Source organism: Myiozetetes cayanensis, unplaced genomic scaffold (genome assembly GCF_022539395.1).
Source record: "Myiozetetes cayanensis isolate MyiCay16 unplaced genomic scaffold, myiCay2020 scf3, whole genome shotgun sequence".
NCBI classification, from domain to species: domain Eukaryota; kingdom Metazoa; phylum Chordata; class Aves; order Passeriformes; family Tyrannidae; genus Myiozetetes; species Myiozetetes cayanensis.
In genome coordinates, this window is record NW_026087521.1 from 35,292,270 (window position 1) to 35,309,710 (window position 17,441).

General features: G+C 43.9%; 2 protein-coding genes across 2 annotated transcripts; one reads left to right on the plus strand and one right to left on the minus strand.

The window, feature by feature from the left end:
* Positions 1-490: 490 nt before the first annotated feature.
* Positions 491-1,327, minus strand: LRRC10 (leucine rich repeat containing 10). Its single transcript, XM_050324713.1, has one exon. It carries the CDS (start codon positions 1,325-1,327, stop codon positions 491-493), a length of 837 nt encoding a protein of 278 aa, XP_050180670.1.
* A 4,544-nt stretch (positions 1,328-5,871) lies between these two features.
* On the plus strand, positions 5,872-14,307 carry LOC126644887 (cathepsin E-like). The gene is made up of 9 exons (XM_050324716.1): positions 5,872-5,942; positions 6,109-6,286; positions 8,335-8,452; positions 8,952-9,070; positions 9,539-9,738; positions 10,444-10,566; positions 11,454-11,598; positions 13,885-13,983; positions 14,075-14,307. The coding sequence occupies exons 1-9, from the start codon at positions 5,887-5,889 to the stop codon at positions 14,252-14,254; spliced, it is 1,218 nt and encodes a 405-aa protein (XP_050180673.1). The 5' UTR covers positions 5,872-5,886; the 3' UTR covers positions 14,255-14,307.
* Positions 14,308-17,441: the final 3,134 nt, after the last annotated feature.

Genomic DNA, 17,441 nt, shown 5'->3' on the forward strand with positions numbered 1-17,441 from the left:
AGGCATGGGAACCTTCAAGCTGTTGCTGCATTTCAGATAAGTCATTTGAGACAAATGCTGTGTGTTGCATTAGAGCTGTGCCTCTCAGCAGTGATCACCTTGAGCAGTGGCTTCCAGCTGAGCTCAGACACCTTGGCAAGGTGAAAGCGAGAAGAGTGAGCCCATGGGTGAAGAGCAGCAAGTCCATACATGCACTGTGCAATCCACCCGTGGAAAATATTTAAACTAAGTCTTCATCTCTACTGTGAACTCAGTGGTCCCATCATGGGAGGAGGGGAAAAGGGAGGAAGAAGTCTGCTCTAGGGGTGCTGTGTGAAAGGGCATGTCTGTACAAGAGTTTTGCTGTCGCACAGCTCCCAGTCGCTGCGCCTGCCCCTGAAGACAAGCCAGGCAGTGAGGTGGTGCCTGGACAGCAGCACGCAAGGAAGAGGTAGAGGTCGGGCAGCGGTGTGGGTGCACTGCCACCTTCGCCGGAATGGGAAGTTGAGCATCAGCAGGGCTCGACTTCTGGCTTGGTCTTTGCAGCAGGAGGTAACAAGGGTTTCTCGTCAAGCGTGATATCTATCACTGCCCCGGACCGCTTGCGGGGCTCAGGAGTCTCCTCTGACCACCTCCCCACCCTGCGCACTCCTTTGGCCACTTTGGGGGCGTTGCTGCAGGGGTTGTGGTCATAGATCACCAGCTTCAGGCCAGGGAGGTGAGCTAAGCTGGGGAAGAACCGGATGGAATTGCGATCCACGTCGATCACCTCCAGAAATGGCATGTTCAGGAGCACGGGAGGAAAATCGGAGAGCAGGTTGCCTGACAGCCAAATGGTGCGCAGCTCCTGCAGGCACTGCAGCTGGGGAGGGAGTGTGCGCAGCGCGTTGGAGCCGGCATGCAGGGTCTTCAGCAGGCTGAGCTCACACACCACCTCGGGCAGGTACTGCAGGCAGTTGGACTCAATCCAGAGGGTCTTGAGGTTCTGCAGGAGCCGGAGCTCGAGGGGCAGGCTGCAGAGCTTGTTATTGCCTAGGTAGAGAATGCACAGTTGCTTCAGTGTGCACACGACGAGGGGCAGCGCTTTGAAGTTGTTGAAGTCCAGTGCCAAGATCTGCAGGTTTTGCAGCTGCTCCAGCTCGGGGGGCAGATGGTTCAGGTTGTTGTCGCTCAGGTACAGCTTAACCAGTTCCCGAAAAGAGCAAATGTGCAGAGGCAGCCGCCTCAGCTGCCTGCCACTCAGATCCACCATTTTATCCACTGGCATCTCTTCTAGGTCTTCTAGGAGGTACTTCTGGCACTTGTTGGAGGGCACAAAAGCAACTATGGCTTTCAGACTGTTGCCCATCCTGGGATTTTGTTTTGGGATGGCCGGGACTGCGAGGGACAGGGGCCCACCTTGATGTTCTCCTACTGTGCACTGGCCTGCCAGTAACTCTGTCTTCCCAATATAAGGCTCTGTTTACAGGGCACCAGCCGTTAATCTCAAGGGCTCTGAAATGTTTCTGATAACCGAATGAGTGTTTGGTGACGGAGGATATAGACAGAGCAACTTAGAGCACAGGTCTCCCTCTCTCACCCACACTCCCACTCACTGCCCCCAAAACCATTCCTTCTTTCCTCTTCTTGCACACTGTGAATGTTCTCTGATTTTGCCCCAAACAGTCACCCCAATGCCCCAGCTCCTTCCTCTTGCTCTCGCTGTGTGGCCAGTAAGGGCAGTGGGATTTGACTTGACAAAGTAAATTCCACAGAAGGCCAAATTTTTAAACTTGAATGTTTAACTTTTATGAAACTTTCAGCAGAAATGTCAGATATAATCAAATTGTTTAAAATAGCAGTCAATATCTGACTGACTTTCCAGACAAGTGGCATTTTCAGGGACGTATTTTGCAAGGTGCCAAACACGTAATTTCAGAGTGTAACTTGCCACCCAGTAGTTATCTTAAAGCTTTAACACAGATACTTGGCAAACTGCTATCTTGAGCTGTTTTACTATTTGTGTTCCTAATTTAATGGTATTTACTATAGGCTCTGGCACTCCTGACTGCGTAGGGCCTTTCTCATTACATTGTGTTTTACTTCTTGTCTCAATCCCCATTTAATGTGCTATCACAAACTGCCAAGGCTGTTCTCCATCCACCTTCCAGCTGTGCTGCTGCAGTTCCCATGTCTGTACCTAAACCTGTCAAGAAACTCTAATGGGTTCAATTCCATCAAGATTCTCACTTACTGTGAGTAAGATAAATATGATGTTAAAGAGTTATGTGACACTGTAAACTCTTCTCCTTCTCTCATCAAGACCCATTTTGCTATTCAGATCAGGAGTACCTCTGATTTCTAGGAGGAACATTCCCATGTGTAGGAACCTCTACGTGGTTTGACTTCTTGAGCTGCTGCTCTTTTAGGCTTTCTTGGGGATTCATGTGTGTCCCTGCCCAAGGCAGGCGGGTTGGAACTACATGATCTCTAAGATTCCTTCCAACCCAAACCATTCTATGATCGTCCTACCTGTCTGTTGGCCGTGGCTGTACCATGAACTTTGGATGGGAGAAAACTTTCTTCAAACAGTCTACAGCTGTTTTCTGGGCATTAGTGCTACACTACCAAAATCTGTGACTGCTGAAAGCCACGCACTCTTGGAAAAACAAAAGGCAGAGCAAACAGAAGATTTAGAAAAAAGCAATATCAAACAGTTAAGGTGGCCTGTGGTCAAATCTATCTACTATCACTTGTTTTCAAATGTAAATTCAGTCTCAACTATCAATTGGATATAGGCTGTAGGATGTTTACTAGCCTTTTCCCTGCAAGATGAGTGGCTGTGCCATGCAGCAGTGATGCTATGAAATGTATGGAGGGCTTCCCTCCGGCAGAACAACAGGGAGGACATCCGGGAACCACTATTGCAGCAGGACGGAGAACAATGAGTGCTGAGACCTGGGTGCCACGGATGGAAAAGCTGGGCAGAGTATCAAGCCTGGAGAACAAACATAATGTCACATTCATCTCTGGTGGTGCTGCGGAAGAGAGGTGCTGAAAATTCCCTCTCTGGTGACAGAAGGCAGGACGTGCTGTGCATGGCATCCCAGCAGCAACAGGCCAGTTCACACTGAACAAACATCTCCAACGAGCCACTTCTTTACTGATTTAACACCACGTGCCCTGTCAGAGGATCACTGTGGGGAATGCGTCATTTCTGGATTTTGCAGGGCATCCTTTTCCAAGCAGTTACACTGGAATGTGACTTGACATTTAAGAAAATATTCTCATTCAGTGCGTTGTTGTATTTGTTTTCATTTCTAAGCTTCTGTGGCACCTTCTAAAGGCAAGTGTCTCTCCTCCTAAGGCACTGTAGGCTACAGTTGTGGAAAACCAAATGCAGTTGGCATAAATAATAATGAATTTATATCCATGGTGAGGACATGTCCCTTAGGCAAATCTTTTCAGATAACCTGCTAATCAGAGCAACATGAAAGTGTAGGTATGAATATATTATTACTATAGTGTAGGCATATTTTTCTCAATAATCCATATGTAGACAAATAATTTCACAAAGTACTTTATAGACAGAAATGGGGATATACTTTTTCTAGTTGAATTATTTCTGCTTAATGGAACTTTTAAGTTGCAGATAACTGTTTCTTAGGGATCCTCTGGATTGTAGTTTAATCATTATTCCAGCTTATCAAAAAAAAGTCATGATGACCTTTTGTTGCTGTATTTTGTACCTCTGTTAGCTAAATGAATGTCTGCTTGGAAAATACTGTGAAATCAGAGAATTTAGGAAAGAATAACCTTCATGTGTGGATTAATAAAGGGCTACATTTGCAGTAAACTGAACAATCATGTTCTTTCTGAGAATCAGGGACTCAGTGGAGGCTCCAAGGCAAAGGCAGTCCCCTCAGTAGACCCAGGTGGTGTTTTGAAAGCCACTTCATGTCTTCAAAGTTATCATGATGCCCTCCAACATGAACATTAATGACTTCCCAGAAGCATTTCTGGCATTTGAGGAAAAGTTCCAGTGATAAAGACATTCAGCACAGACATTGTCTTACTCTTGTCAAAGTGACACTGCCCTACCCTGGGGCTTGCTGTGCATCAGGTGGCAGTGGAGGCTCCTTGAGAAGTGCCTGTGGTTTCAGGAAGTTGACAAATGGCCACATCTTTGCTCAGCAGTGTCATTTCCAGCACCCAGCTCCTGCAGCTCAGTGGCTGGGATGACTGTGGGACAGTGATTGTTCACTGATAACTTGTGTAAAACCCCCGAGTCCAGAAGAAATGGGGAACATTACTCAGAGCTAGATAATTGAACAAAAAGTCACAATAAAATAGAAATCAATATGCATTTTTGAGATCGTATTATTTTTTGAAACAAAATAAGATAATAGAGATCCTGGTGCTTTTTCAGATCCAAAGCTCTGCACACAGCTGTGTGATGACACCTTTGCTGAGTTTGTTTAGCCCTTGCCATTTTGGAGGCACATTAGGAAAAGCAAACCATGCATTTAAAAATCCAGGAGACTAATGAATAGAGCTCTAAACTTACTGATTTTAGGGTTCTTATGCCTGTTTTCAATCAGTCTGACATAACAAGGGAAGAGATTAAAAGGAACAATTTTTAATAATTTCTTTAGTATAGTCTGATAATGGTTTGCTTTGCATTTCTTTAAAGTCTATGACAGGCATTTAGACCCTGTCTTTTCTCACAAACACCATGTGTTCAGGTTTTTCTACTGTTTTTTCTTGACTGGGACATTGTTGCTAAAGTAGATGATGACTCCTCCCTCCTCCATATCCTTGATGTTCACTCTTTGCTCCGTGCTGCAGCACATCTGCTCTCTTTTGGGAGGATTACCGAGTTCCAGTTCACCTCCACATGGTGAACAGTTTATTTTAAATAAATGTTGTGTTGCAGGGGGAAGAATGTTGTTGGTCTTTTCCTAGCCTCCTACCATACTTTGTACTTTGAACAAAAACAGCTGATTATTCAAATTTGGCTTTAATATATGCTAGGCTGCAATATGCAGTTGCTTACCACACTTTCTTGTGCAGAGGAAATATTCAGAAAGTCTCAAAAGTAAATTGCAGACTCAGTGCTGAGCTTCCTCCCAGGCAGCTAAAAGGTTTGGGGTTGTACTCTGCCAGATCAGAGTCTCTTTTTGACACCATTATGTTTTTGAAGGCTTGACTTGAACCCAAGTCTCAGACAGGGATGGGAGCCACTAACCTCAAGAAACACTCAGGAAAATAAATCCAAGTGAGCCCTTCCAAATGTCTTGCTGAAAGGTGTGCAAAACTTCTAGCTGCTTATTACTATATGTTTCAGGTTGTCATATTTTTTACTTTGAAGACCCATTTTCTGGGGTGGCTGTCACATTTATGTTTAGACTGGAGTTCTCCCAAAAATAGGGAATTAAACATCAGCTGTTAGGCAGTGACTTGTCACAAACCCATCAAATGTCTGTCTGCTCGACCCTGCTGAAATGTCTCTGTGCAAAAGGGAAATGGTTATATGATGTGCCCTCTTTCTCCCTGTTGAACACTTCTGAGGGATTTCTCACTAAAGCAGGCTTGAAAAGCATGAAGTCCTTGGACCACTTCCTCTTTCCCATGCTAACAGGAGCCAAGCTCATCCCATGTATCATATTCATGTAAAAGACATTAAGGATTGTTATGAAAATGTCTGTTTGGTCTAGACCATGCCCTGCTTATCTGTGCCTGAGTGGTTCCACTGGACATCACTATTTGCACAATCCAGCAGTCAGTCTGAGGGTAAATTAATCGGTTTTCTGCCAAAGCACTGACCTCCTGTGATTGATTGACCTGGCGAATGGCCCTCTGCTGACAACACACCATAAAAAAGGGACTTCCGAGCAAAAGTCATTAGACTCTGAGCCACTTGGAACCATGAGAGTGACACTGTTGGCTGTGGTTTACATCCCACTCATCCTGGCCATGGAAAGGTAAGAAAATGCATCTGGCGTCATGTCTCAGCTGGCTTCCTGGGGTGACCTGTGCTTCTTGCTACTCAACCTCTCAAAAAAGAAACATTTTTTTTTAAAAAAGAGTATATGGGAGTTCTAGAAGGAAGAATCAGTTATTTTTTGTGTGCTTATTTTATTTGCATAGAGTCCCCCTGATTCGATTCAAATCTATCAAGAAACAGCTGAAAGAAAAGGGAGAATTAGAGGACTTTTGGAGGAATCACCACCCTGATGTCTTTGCCCAGAGATATCTGCATTGCTTCCCTGCAGATATTGCTTTATCGGTAGGAACTGCTTCAGAAAGGCTGTATGATTACATGAATGTAAGTACAGTTTTGGTAATGCAACCATTAGACCTCATTGTTCTATTGAAGGCAGATTTTTTTCCCAGCACATTTCAAATCTAGGCTCTCAATGAAATTATAAGGCTTGAGGTGTCTCGTTGCTCTGTGCTATAAATCAGATCATAAAAAATCAGTTTGCCAGTCTGCAAAATAAAGCGCATCTAGATCTAGGTTAGCTTGGGACCTGGGTAGATAGCTGATATAGTCTAGCAGGGATAGTCCTGTGATAAGTTTTATTTTTGTATAGATCTGTGTTCAGCTTGGTTGGGTCCCAAAGAAATAATGGGTTTGCCTGTATCAGTCTTGGTAAAATACTAGGTTTTTGGTAGCAGAATCTGATTCCTTCATTTAGTGGTATTCTATGTATCAGAAACTAGGATGTTTGTGTGTTATAAAAAAAAAATATCCCCCAAATCTCATTTATTTGATCATGTGTAGCCAGTGATAACAGACCTAAAGTAGAGTTTTTTATTTTTCTGCTTTTATCTCTGGAGTTTAGTGTGTATTAAGTACTGGAGACTGACCTGGGCCTCATACTAACCTGACTGAATTTACCACCTAAACTTAAAAAGAAAATATATGAGGTTCATTGGATCTCAGGCAGGCGAGTCATCAGGTCAACCATTTTGTAAGGTGTCTTTCCTGGGTTTAGCATTTTGTCCATTTGAATAGTCTCTGTTTCCTGTTTTACTTGGTTCTTTTGCTGTGCTTATCTAAAGGAAAATTAAGTTGCAGAAATGTTGTGAAGGCTGCATCTGAATAGGGAACAGAATGGAAGGGAAGGCCAAATTCATTCAGCAAGAACTTCTGACACTTAAGGGCCATAAAGAAATACCTATGTGAAGAACAAACATTTCAGTCTGCTTCAAAGCTTATTTCAAAGAGGGATAAATCTCCAAATGATGAAGCAAACCCCCTTTCCCTAGCATCTCCATGTAGCAACAGGAACAGTTTTGTGGAGCTTTTATTGCGGTGTGTTTGTGGTTTTTCTGGTTGGTTTTTTTTTGTTTTGTTTGTTTGTTTGTTTGTTTGTTGTTGTTTGGGTTACAAATTCATTGATAAAGGTCTGTTTAATACAAGAGGGAATAAAATTCTGCTGTATAACTGGATATTCTCTTAAATGGCATGCTTGCTTGCCTTTTCAAGAGTATCTCATTCAGGTCATAAACTGTGGGGTCAGAAACTTCAGTGTATTAATTAAGAAGTATGCACTTGAAGGTACATATTCAGATATTTGTGTTGCTGCACAAAGGTTGGCAATAGCTATTGCTTTCCTATCTGTGGTTGAATTCCAGAAATGCCTCTTCCTAAAAATAGGTCTCTTAATGCTGAAGTGCTCTTCCAGGGCCAGATAGGAGCACTTAAACACTTGTATACGGGATGTGGATAAGCACTGCACTCCAGCATTCACGTGTTCACAGATTATCTCAGTCTCAATTGGTATCCAGAGATGGGCAGTGGTTTCTTCATCCGCTGGATCAACTTTGTTCAGTACATTAGGAACAGTTTGTGCAACACAATACTTTTTTGACTTGCTAATGACTGCTAATTACAAGGGAAAAAACCTAGCCACATATGACAGTGTTTGTGCCACTGGTCGGAGCGCTCTGAAGCCAGCAGAGGCAGGTTGTGCTGACAGTGCAACACTGATTTCTTACTGACTTCTTCCTGACATCAGTAAGGAACGGCCTGAAAGACCGTATGGTCATGTGAGAGCTTCGTCTTGGGGGTGACCTTGCCACCTCTGAAAACGGTGCAAGAGGGTTTGTTGACTCCACAGGGAACCCAACTGAATATTTGCTTTAAAGGCTTTAAAAATGCCTCACTGTTGTGCATTCAGCTGGAGTGAAATCTGCTGCCTGAAGCAACTCGTGGAACCAGAACTTCCCTGTGGTGTGCATTTACATTTAAATGAAATTGCACAGACCCCCCTGAGAAAGCATTGTGTGATGCTCCCAAGTATGCTTCTTCCCCAGGAATAGCTCAGTGGAGGCAGCTGGGAGCTGACGGGGCTGTTCCTCCCCCAGGCGCAGTACTATGGAGTGGTGAATGTCGGCACGCCCCCACAGAGGTTCACCGTCGTGTTTGACACCGGCTCCTCCAATTTTTGGGTCCCTTCCGCTTATTGCATCAGCGAGGCGTGCAGTAAGGAACATTATTCTCCCTTATGCTCCTCATGTCTTGGATACTTTGACCACTTCTCCTTTCCCAAGGAGCTCGCCCGCAGCAGGGATTTGGAAGGGAAGGATTTGGAGCATCGATTAGGACTGCTCTCCTCTTCCCGGTTTTCTCCTCTGCCTCTGCCCCTCATGTCATCCTGCAGCCAGGACAGGTGCTGGCTGCAGCTGCCAGCTGTCCTTCCAGACCACAGGGTGCCTGATGTAAAAGGCATTAAAATAGACCTGGGAGAGCTGCCAGAATTGGTGGAAATGCCTATTTTTGTTTTAATTTGTGTTTAAAATGTAAAATAACCTCTCAGGTACAGAAAAACTGGTGTGCCCTGCAGGGGAACTGAGGTGCCTGCAGTATTTCTATGCACACTTTTCTCATAAGAGAAGCAAAACTCTCATCTGGTTCTGCACTGGGGAGCAGGTGCATTGCTGGGGCTTCCCCTCAGTCCAAAAATGTAATTTGTTTTGTGTAGGGGTGCACCAGAAATTTAAGTCCTTCAAGTCGGATTCATACGAGCATGGAGGGGAAGCTTTCTCCTTGCAGTACGGCTCGGGACAGCTTCTGGGCATTGCTGGCAAAGACACGCTGCAGGTGAGCATCCACCTGAAACGGGTGTCAGCCTTCAGGTCAGCTGTTTTCAGACAGTTCAGATACTGGCCTTGCCCTGGAAAACCTTGCCTGGTTTAGGCAAGGACAGGGTGAGGTCCCACCTAGCCAAGTACTGAGAGGTGTGGGTGCTGCTCCAGCTTTGGGCTACCAAGACAAATCCCAAAGATTTTATTTTCATTTCTGCTTGTCTTCTTGGGTTTTTGTCTGTTCTGGGTTTATGAACAAGGAGCCTCACAAGTAAGGCATTCTAAGGAATTGGTGCAGCCTGCCTGTCAAGTGGGCACCTGTGGTATTGATGCAAGTCACACAAGGATCTCCAGGTTTTATAAACTGAATGAATCCATTGACATAGATCTGAAATGTGGCTAATTTCTTGTGATTGATGGTGTCATTACTTTCAAAGGTTTCATATGTTTTTATTTATTTATTTATTTATTTTTAACCAAACAGATAAGTAACATCTCCGTCAAGGGACAGGACTTTGGCGAGTCAGTGTTTGAGCCAGGAACAACTTTTGTCCTTGCCCACTTTGATGGCGTGCTGGGCTTAGGCTACCCCTCCTTAGCAGTGGGCAATGCTCTGCCTGTGTTTGACAGCATCATGAACCAGCGCTTGGTAGAGGAGCCGGTCTTCTCCTTCTATCTGAAAAGGTGAGTCTTTAAAACGGCACTGCCAAAAAAGAAATAAATTTATTTTAATTGTTGATAGAAACAACTGTGCTTCTGTATAAAGCTTCAACTCTAGAAAGTAATTTCCCCCATTTTTTTGGTTCTTTTTGTTTTGTTTTGTTTTTTCTCAATTGAGATATTTTCCAATGTTGTTGTTGTTGTTGCTGTTGTTGTTGTTTTTTCCAATTTGACACTGAAAAATATGGAATAAAAAGAAAAAGTGTTATGGGGTGGACCATGCCTTTTTGGATGGAGACTTATTCTTGCTGAACTGGTCATAAAGAAAAGAAAAGCTCCCAGCTCAGACTCATCATGTCTGTTGCCAGAGGTTTCCTTCTGGCCCGTGGAGATGAAGAGAAATACTGTCCTACACCCAAGTAGCCACATTCCAGAAAAATGTTGTTCCCTACTCTGGACCTAGTCACAACTCCACTGATTTCTCTAGTGTTTATTCTGAGGTGAGAGTAGCAACTGTCTCAAGCTGCTCCTGACGCCTGCCTTGGCAGCCTACAGTAAGTCTTCTCAGAGGTTGTTTGGAACACATGTAGTGATAATTTAGAAATAATCCCTTTCAGCCATCCATATCTGAATTTATAAAGGGATGTGATTTGTCTTTTGCATTTTAAGCGTAATCTCATCCATGCTGGCACACTCCCATGTCTGTGTTACCTTGTCTTCTGCTTTCAGAGGAGATGACACTGAGAATGGTGGTGAGTTGATTCTGGGGGGGATAGACCATTCTCTCTACAAAGGTTCAATCCACTGGGTCCCAGTCACCGAGAAAAGCTACTGGCAAATACATGTGAACAAGTATGTATGTATGTATGTATGTATGTATGTATGTATGTATGTATGTATGTATGTATGAAAAACCTGGTGAAATCTGCCTCCTCAGGTAAAACCTGCAGAGACAGAAACACGTAGTGATGCAGATACAGAGGACTCAGCTGCAATGGTTTACCCTTGTGCCTTTCAAAGAGGGGATACACCAGAATGAGACTGGGGTTTGTTAGCTCTCTAAATCTGCTGTGACATGGGTGGCTGGTTTCTGGGAGGATATGTTAGTATGTTTTAACTGTTAAGAGGTTAAGGCACCCACAAACTGAATCCTGCTCTGGGTCCTGCTCTCACCTTTCCTGCTAACTCTGATCAAAGTGTTCCTTTGTTCTTCCTCTAGCATGCTCCCTAAATTGATGAGAACACATAGCTGTGGGTGAGGACAAATTCATCAGCATGCAGCAAATGATTAGCGATTAGGAGTCCCAAGAGAGAAAAGTGGATCCACAGACATTCTTGTCTTTAGCAAAGCTTGGCAGCTAGTTTTAATAATTAAGGTTGGAAAAGACCTCAAAGATGATCAAGTCCAGCAGCCAACCTAGCACCACCACGTGCAACCCTAAACCATGTCCTCAAGTGCCATATCCACGTGTCTTTTGAACACTTTCAGGGGCGGTGACTCTACCACTTCCCCGAGCAGCCTGTTCCAATGCTTTACAACCCTTTCTGTGAAGAAGTTTTTCCTAATACCCAACCTAAACCTACCTTGGTGCAACTTGAGGCCATTTCCTCTTGTCCTGTCACTTGTTACCTTGGAGTAACTTCAGTCTATACTCTTGTACTTTAGCTAACAATAATATGATGTTTCAGTCACAGCGCATATGCCATTTGCTTAAAGATGCTTTGTTTTTCACTTGCAGTATAAAGATCCAGGGCCGGGTGGCATTTTGCTCCCATGGCTGCGAAGCCATCGTTGACTCAGGCACTTCTCTTATCACTGGACCCTCTTCACAAATCAGGCGATTACAGGAGTATATCGGGGCAAGTCCATCAAATACTGGAGAGGTAAAAACTGTACGGACAGAAAACAGCCAGATGGGAAGGGAAACTGATATTTGGTGCAAAGAGCTTATAGGGTGAGAAAATAACCAAAATAACTGGTTAGAAAGGTCTCAGCAAAAGCCTTGTTTCCAGAATAGCACTGAACTCAGAGCCAATCTGTTTTTGACCTATCTGCCTTGCTGCCCCAGGCCTCCTCCCAAACAGTCACCTCTTCTCCCATACTCAGAACTGGTGTGTAAGGAAATAGTGAGTACATTTGTTTGAGGAATCGATCTATACTCTTCATGAGAGATAATTTTCTTTTGGAAGATCAGAGGATTTTCAATGTCTCCAGTTATAGCTGTTGGCTCTCCCAAACCAGGAGGGGGTTGGTGCTGATGGCCAGCCACGTCAGCATCAAATGGAAAGGGAATGGTATTTTAATGACAGCTCAACAATGGCTTCACTGACAGGACCTCTCATTGTCAGGCTCCTGGGTGGGATGCACATCAGTGTCATTCACATCAGTGGCTCCTGGCAGATGAGTCACAGGGTGCAGGACAAGACTTGCTGTCTCTTATTCTTCCTCCTGAACCTTATTCCTCTTACCTCTTGCTGTTTTCCTCTTTGCCCGCTGCTCTCTCCTGCATCCCCCCTGCTGATGCTCCCCACCACTCCTTCCTGTCCCTGCCTCCAGGGAAAGAGCAGCTTACTTCTACTGTGCCTTATTGCTGGCCCTTGGCTGACTCCCACAGATCACTAGCACGTTGCCACAGCTCCAGTGCCCCAAGTAAAACTGCCACATACAGGTTCTGTTAACTTTGCGTTTGTCTTTAACCTCACTCAAAAATGCTCTTGGAAGAAAATTATTACAGTTGCCCAGTGCACTGGGCAAAGAACAAAGTGGACTCTTAATCCACCTCACTTGGTAATAGGAGGACTCCAGTGACGTATGTGTGATTCCTGAAACTCCTGATTCTTTCTCAACTAAACCTTTAATTTTGATTTTGTTCAAACTTTCAGACACATTCCAAAGAGTGTGCTTTGACAGCAAGTTGTTTTTATATTGGTACACACCAATGAATATAGATAAAATATGTATTTCCGATGTACTTACACTAGCATAGTATAAACAAGGAACAGGTCATTGCAGTATAAGTTTATATACTCCAGTGCTGACATAAAACCCCTCAACTGGCATCTCAGATTCTGCAAAAAAGTGTCCTGAAAATAAGACTTTTTATGACTGGTCTTTTAACAATCACAGACAGGCAGAGTAAATTGGCTCAAATTTATCCCAGTAAAAGTGAGTGTATCCATCAGTGATTTTATGAGAACTTTCATTTCTTTCCAGCAAAGATTAATTTTTTCTGGATCTACTAGCTTGTAAAAGAATTGTGTCTTGCTTTTTGTATCCTGCAAACAATTATACTGGCATTTTCTACCCTTGTCCTCTGTATCCCATAGTTTATTTTGTTTTAATGGTATAACACCTGGTAAGAGTACACAAGATTTAGTGTTATGGTTTCATAAAGCAGATTGAAAAACAGCAAAAAGAAGATTCTTCCTTCTAGAAAGCCTCTAAAGCAATGACTTTAAACACTAGTTTATAGCAAAGATCCCTCTGAGACTTGGAGTATTCTGCAGGACCATTTAACACACCAGTTATTTCATGAAATAACTCGAAAGGCCAGGAAATTATCTTCTGTGTTACTGTAAGTGAATGCATTATTTATGGAAATTAATGACCATGCCAGAATTTAGTCCTTCTGCTCTTTAAATCCCACTCTAAGTCAGAGTATAAGTATAAAGTGCTGTATTCCTCACTAGCTTATTTTTCCCTAGCGTGATGGTGTTATGGGAGGACGTGTGGTGAGCTGCAGCCATAGGGTGCTTCCTGCGTGGCTGGAGGCAGCTCCCTCCAGCTGGTCAAGGCCAGAGTGCTGGTGGACTTTTGCTCAGCAGACCTTGCTAGTGTAGACTTGCTGGGGGGATCACATGCTCAGTTTTCTTTCTGAGTTGTACAGGGAGGACATCAGAGTTCCCCTTCACCTCCTTCCCTTTGAGATTTGCAAGGATTTTCATCAGCCCTGGGTCCCTAGGGGCTTTGGTGCAGGGGTCTGGGCTGCTAGGCTGGTTTGACCAAGTACAGGAACTGGCAAGCCGGAGGGTGGTGTTGGGCTATAAGTCAGACTAATGCTGTTTCCCTGTAGTAAATTCACCATTACCTGCTACAGAAGTCTTGAATTCAAAGGGCAATATGTAAACAAAGACAAACTGATCCCATCTCAATCAGTGCATCGCATACAGTTTCTTGTAGACTGCAGAAGATTGTCAAGCCTGCCTCACATAAGCTTCACAATCGGACACCACGAGTACAAGCTGACAGCAGAGCAATACATCCTCAAGGTGTGTATCTGCAGCCTCCCTGCTCCCTATTCCTTGCTTCCTGAGCTGACCTGGAGCAGGTTGCTGCAAGGACACATGCTTTCCCTTCCAGGAGTCTATTGACGACCAAACCTTCTGCATGAGCGGCTTTCAGTCCCTTGACATCCCCACTCGCACTGGCCCACTCTGGATTTTAGGAGATGTCTTCATGTCTGCATTTTACTGCATTTTTGACCGTGGGAATGACAGAGTGGGATTTGCAAAAGCTGTTCACAGGAATGATTACTACTGAGTCATAATAGCATCTATTCTGTCTTAACTCAAATGTTAATGTAATGATCTTCAATACTGTGTGAAGAAGGGATTTTACTGAAACTTTGGACCTAAATGCATGCTGTGTTGTCCCCCTCCAGGTTTTAGGGACTTTGCAGTGATCTTTGTCCCAAATAACATAGTTTGGTTCAATATCTATATGTTTACAACCAAGAAACAATATTTCCTGAGTAACTGATGGACACCACAGCTCTCAGGATAAAGCAGAAACAGCTCAGCACTCAGATTTGCAAAAGATCAGGAAGAATAAAAATGCTGAACAGTGCCAGTCTGACATGATAGCAGTCATGAGTGGGGGAAACTAATCCCAGTCCTGCCTGGTCTAGCTATCCTTTTTTTCTTCTTATTTACTAGTTTCCACCTCATTTTCTACAGCTTTCTTTTCCCTCATTATTTTCCATGGTTTGGATTCTGCTTAACTTTGTTTCCTTAGTGCCAAGGAAATTCTCTTTGAATTAGCTTGCTCCAGCCAGCTTATATAAAGGAGCAATTTGACTGTTGCCTATGTGACCACTAATTTTCACTACTGTTCCTTGCACACAATTTCCTGCTCCTTACAATACCACTCAAACCTGCTTTTTCCCTTAGGTTCATTATCCCTGGATATTTTCCTATTCCTCTTTTGGGTCTCAGCATTTAATGTCGATGTCTTAGGTCAGGTGCTGCTTTTAGCATCTGACACCTCTGCCCCTTGGCGGCCAGAGCTGGATGCATCCATTCACATTACAAAACCCAGACCTCAGCCCATGAAAATGCATAGCACAGTTCCCTCCACCTCAGATGTGCACCAGCACTAGACATCTACTGCCTCTTGCTCAGCCACTTCTCGTCAGCCTTGGCAGCCGTTTCAGGTGAAACAGCCACAGGCAGCTGCACTGATCTGGCAAAAGAAGATTCACCAAAATTATACCCATTGGAGTGTTTGTTTGGATTGCTAAAACTGATACTGCACCAGTACATATGAATAAAACTTAAACAAGCAAAATCTGCTTTGGTCCTAGTGCTGTTTCAGCTACATGTTATATTTTCTTCAGTGGTTCCAGTGCTGAAGAGGAAGGGGAGGAGAGGGTGTAACAGCAACTGAAAATTGCTCTGTGTCCTGGAAGGGAAATATGTGGCGTGTTGGCATGTGTCTTCCTAAAGCCAAAAAATGGCCACAGCCACAGCCCTGTGCACTTGGCACCTCCACAGCAGGGCAGAGCCATGGGGGTCTGGAGACTGGCCCCATGGTGGCATTGCTGGAACAGGGGTTGGTGGCCCCCAAGGATTTGCTGCTGCTATCTGCCTGGATGTGATTAGCACGGACCAAAGTCAACATCCGTTGCTGGCCTTGGCAGCATTATGATCACAGCCCTTAGATTTTGAGGCTTTAGTTGTCATACTCAATAAGTATTACTAAAACAAGACAGTTTGCCTGTAGGTATCTCTGACACACCGATCTTGCCTTCCAGTATGAAGTATTCCCTCTCTCCAGTGCCTGTTTTCATGACTCTCTATTTGCAGCCACGTTGTGTTACACATTTGGCATCCAGGCTATCAACCTCCAGCAAAGAAGACTCTGCTGACAACTGTCTCTTTCTGCAGACAAGACTGAGCTGGGTGAAGTTATCATATATTTTAGGCCAATCTTGCCTTGATTCCCCTTTGTCCTTATCACTGTTTAAGAATGGATAACTTATATGAGCTAACTTATTTATGTAGAAAACGTCATTTTTTTGGTCATAAACCAAGACAAACAAACATCTATAAAGCTCTTTCCCTCATTTAACAGTAGCAGGGTTTTCTCTACTATGCAGCAGACTTAACACTCTGGTATATTTCCATTATTTTTAAAATACGTATATATTCCTCAGACATGAGCTTGCATTCAGAGATCTGTTATTTATGGCAAAGGTTTTAAGGTTGCTGAGACATGTCCCTGTAACCAATCAGTCCCAGCAGTAATGTCTTGGCTCTATGAATTTCAATGCAGAGTGTGGACACAATCTAGAAATCAGGCATCATGTAGAGGGACTGGCCCTCTCTGTGTTCTGATATATCTGATCCTGCTCAAGATTAACACCATTTGATAGGAGCAAGCTTCTGCTCTGACCTATTTGGCTAACCTGGCCCTGTTCTCTCCTTTTCCAGCTTTGCCAGCTTTTGCAAGTCTGTGTCATTGTTCTTGGTAGACATCAAGTTGATTTGCACGGTAGGTCAAACCTTTGTCAGAAATGCCTCTTGAGAGTTCAGTACAATTAAGATAATGGTGTTTCTCAAAGTGCCTTTATTCATGCAGCAATTCAATGTTGCTCATACCTGTGAATGTGAATTTTAGATTGTTGGGTCTGCTAAAATGATCCATTTACCATGCTAAGGCAAGGAGTTTACTAAGAAAAGAGAGCACATAATCCCAAAAGATAATGTAATACAAATCAGAATCCACATGTGTTTGCAAAAGTGAGATAATAGATTAAATGAGGAGAGGAATTTTTTCTGGTAACTCATCCCAACACTAGCTTCTTTACAAACAGTGAGCAGAATATTATAGCTAACTTGGAGCTGGCCCACTGTGTGAAATGCTAGTTGTTTATTGCAGATTGCGTTGTGTGACCTCAGAGCTGTCATTCCTAATTTAACATGCTTCTACATGTCTAGTAGACACATCCATAGGACTGAAGCTTTTATCAGTCTAATGGCTGCTGTGTGGCCACCCTTAGCCTCCATCAAAGAACGAAGACAGCGGGTGCTGGCAGAGTGAGTGGGAGAGGTAGCAAAATCATTGCTGATATATAATCAAATGTGTAATGTCCTGGTGGAAAGCAGCAGTGTGCATCCTAGGCAGTGACCAGGCTGAGAAGATGATGGAAGATGAGCAGAGATGGATGACAAGAAACTGGGGAGGTTCTTTCATGCTTAGCAGTGATGAGATGAAACACGTAGACGTCTGGGTTGAGGAGAAGAGAAAGAGCACTTTCCTCCAACACCTTAAACCCTGGTGGAAGCTGTGTGAAGGATTAGTGAGGTGTGATGGGACTGGGCTCTCAGTGAAGATTTGTCGGGGACTCTTGACAGTCATCTGGCTTAAATTCCCTTACAGTGGGAAGCACTGTTCCTCAACCTTATGTATGTACTGTAAGGAGAAAGCTTGATAATGGGCCAGACTT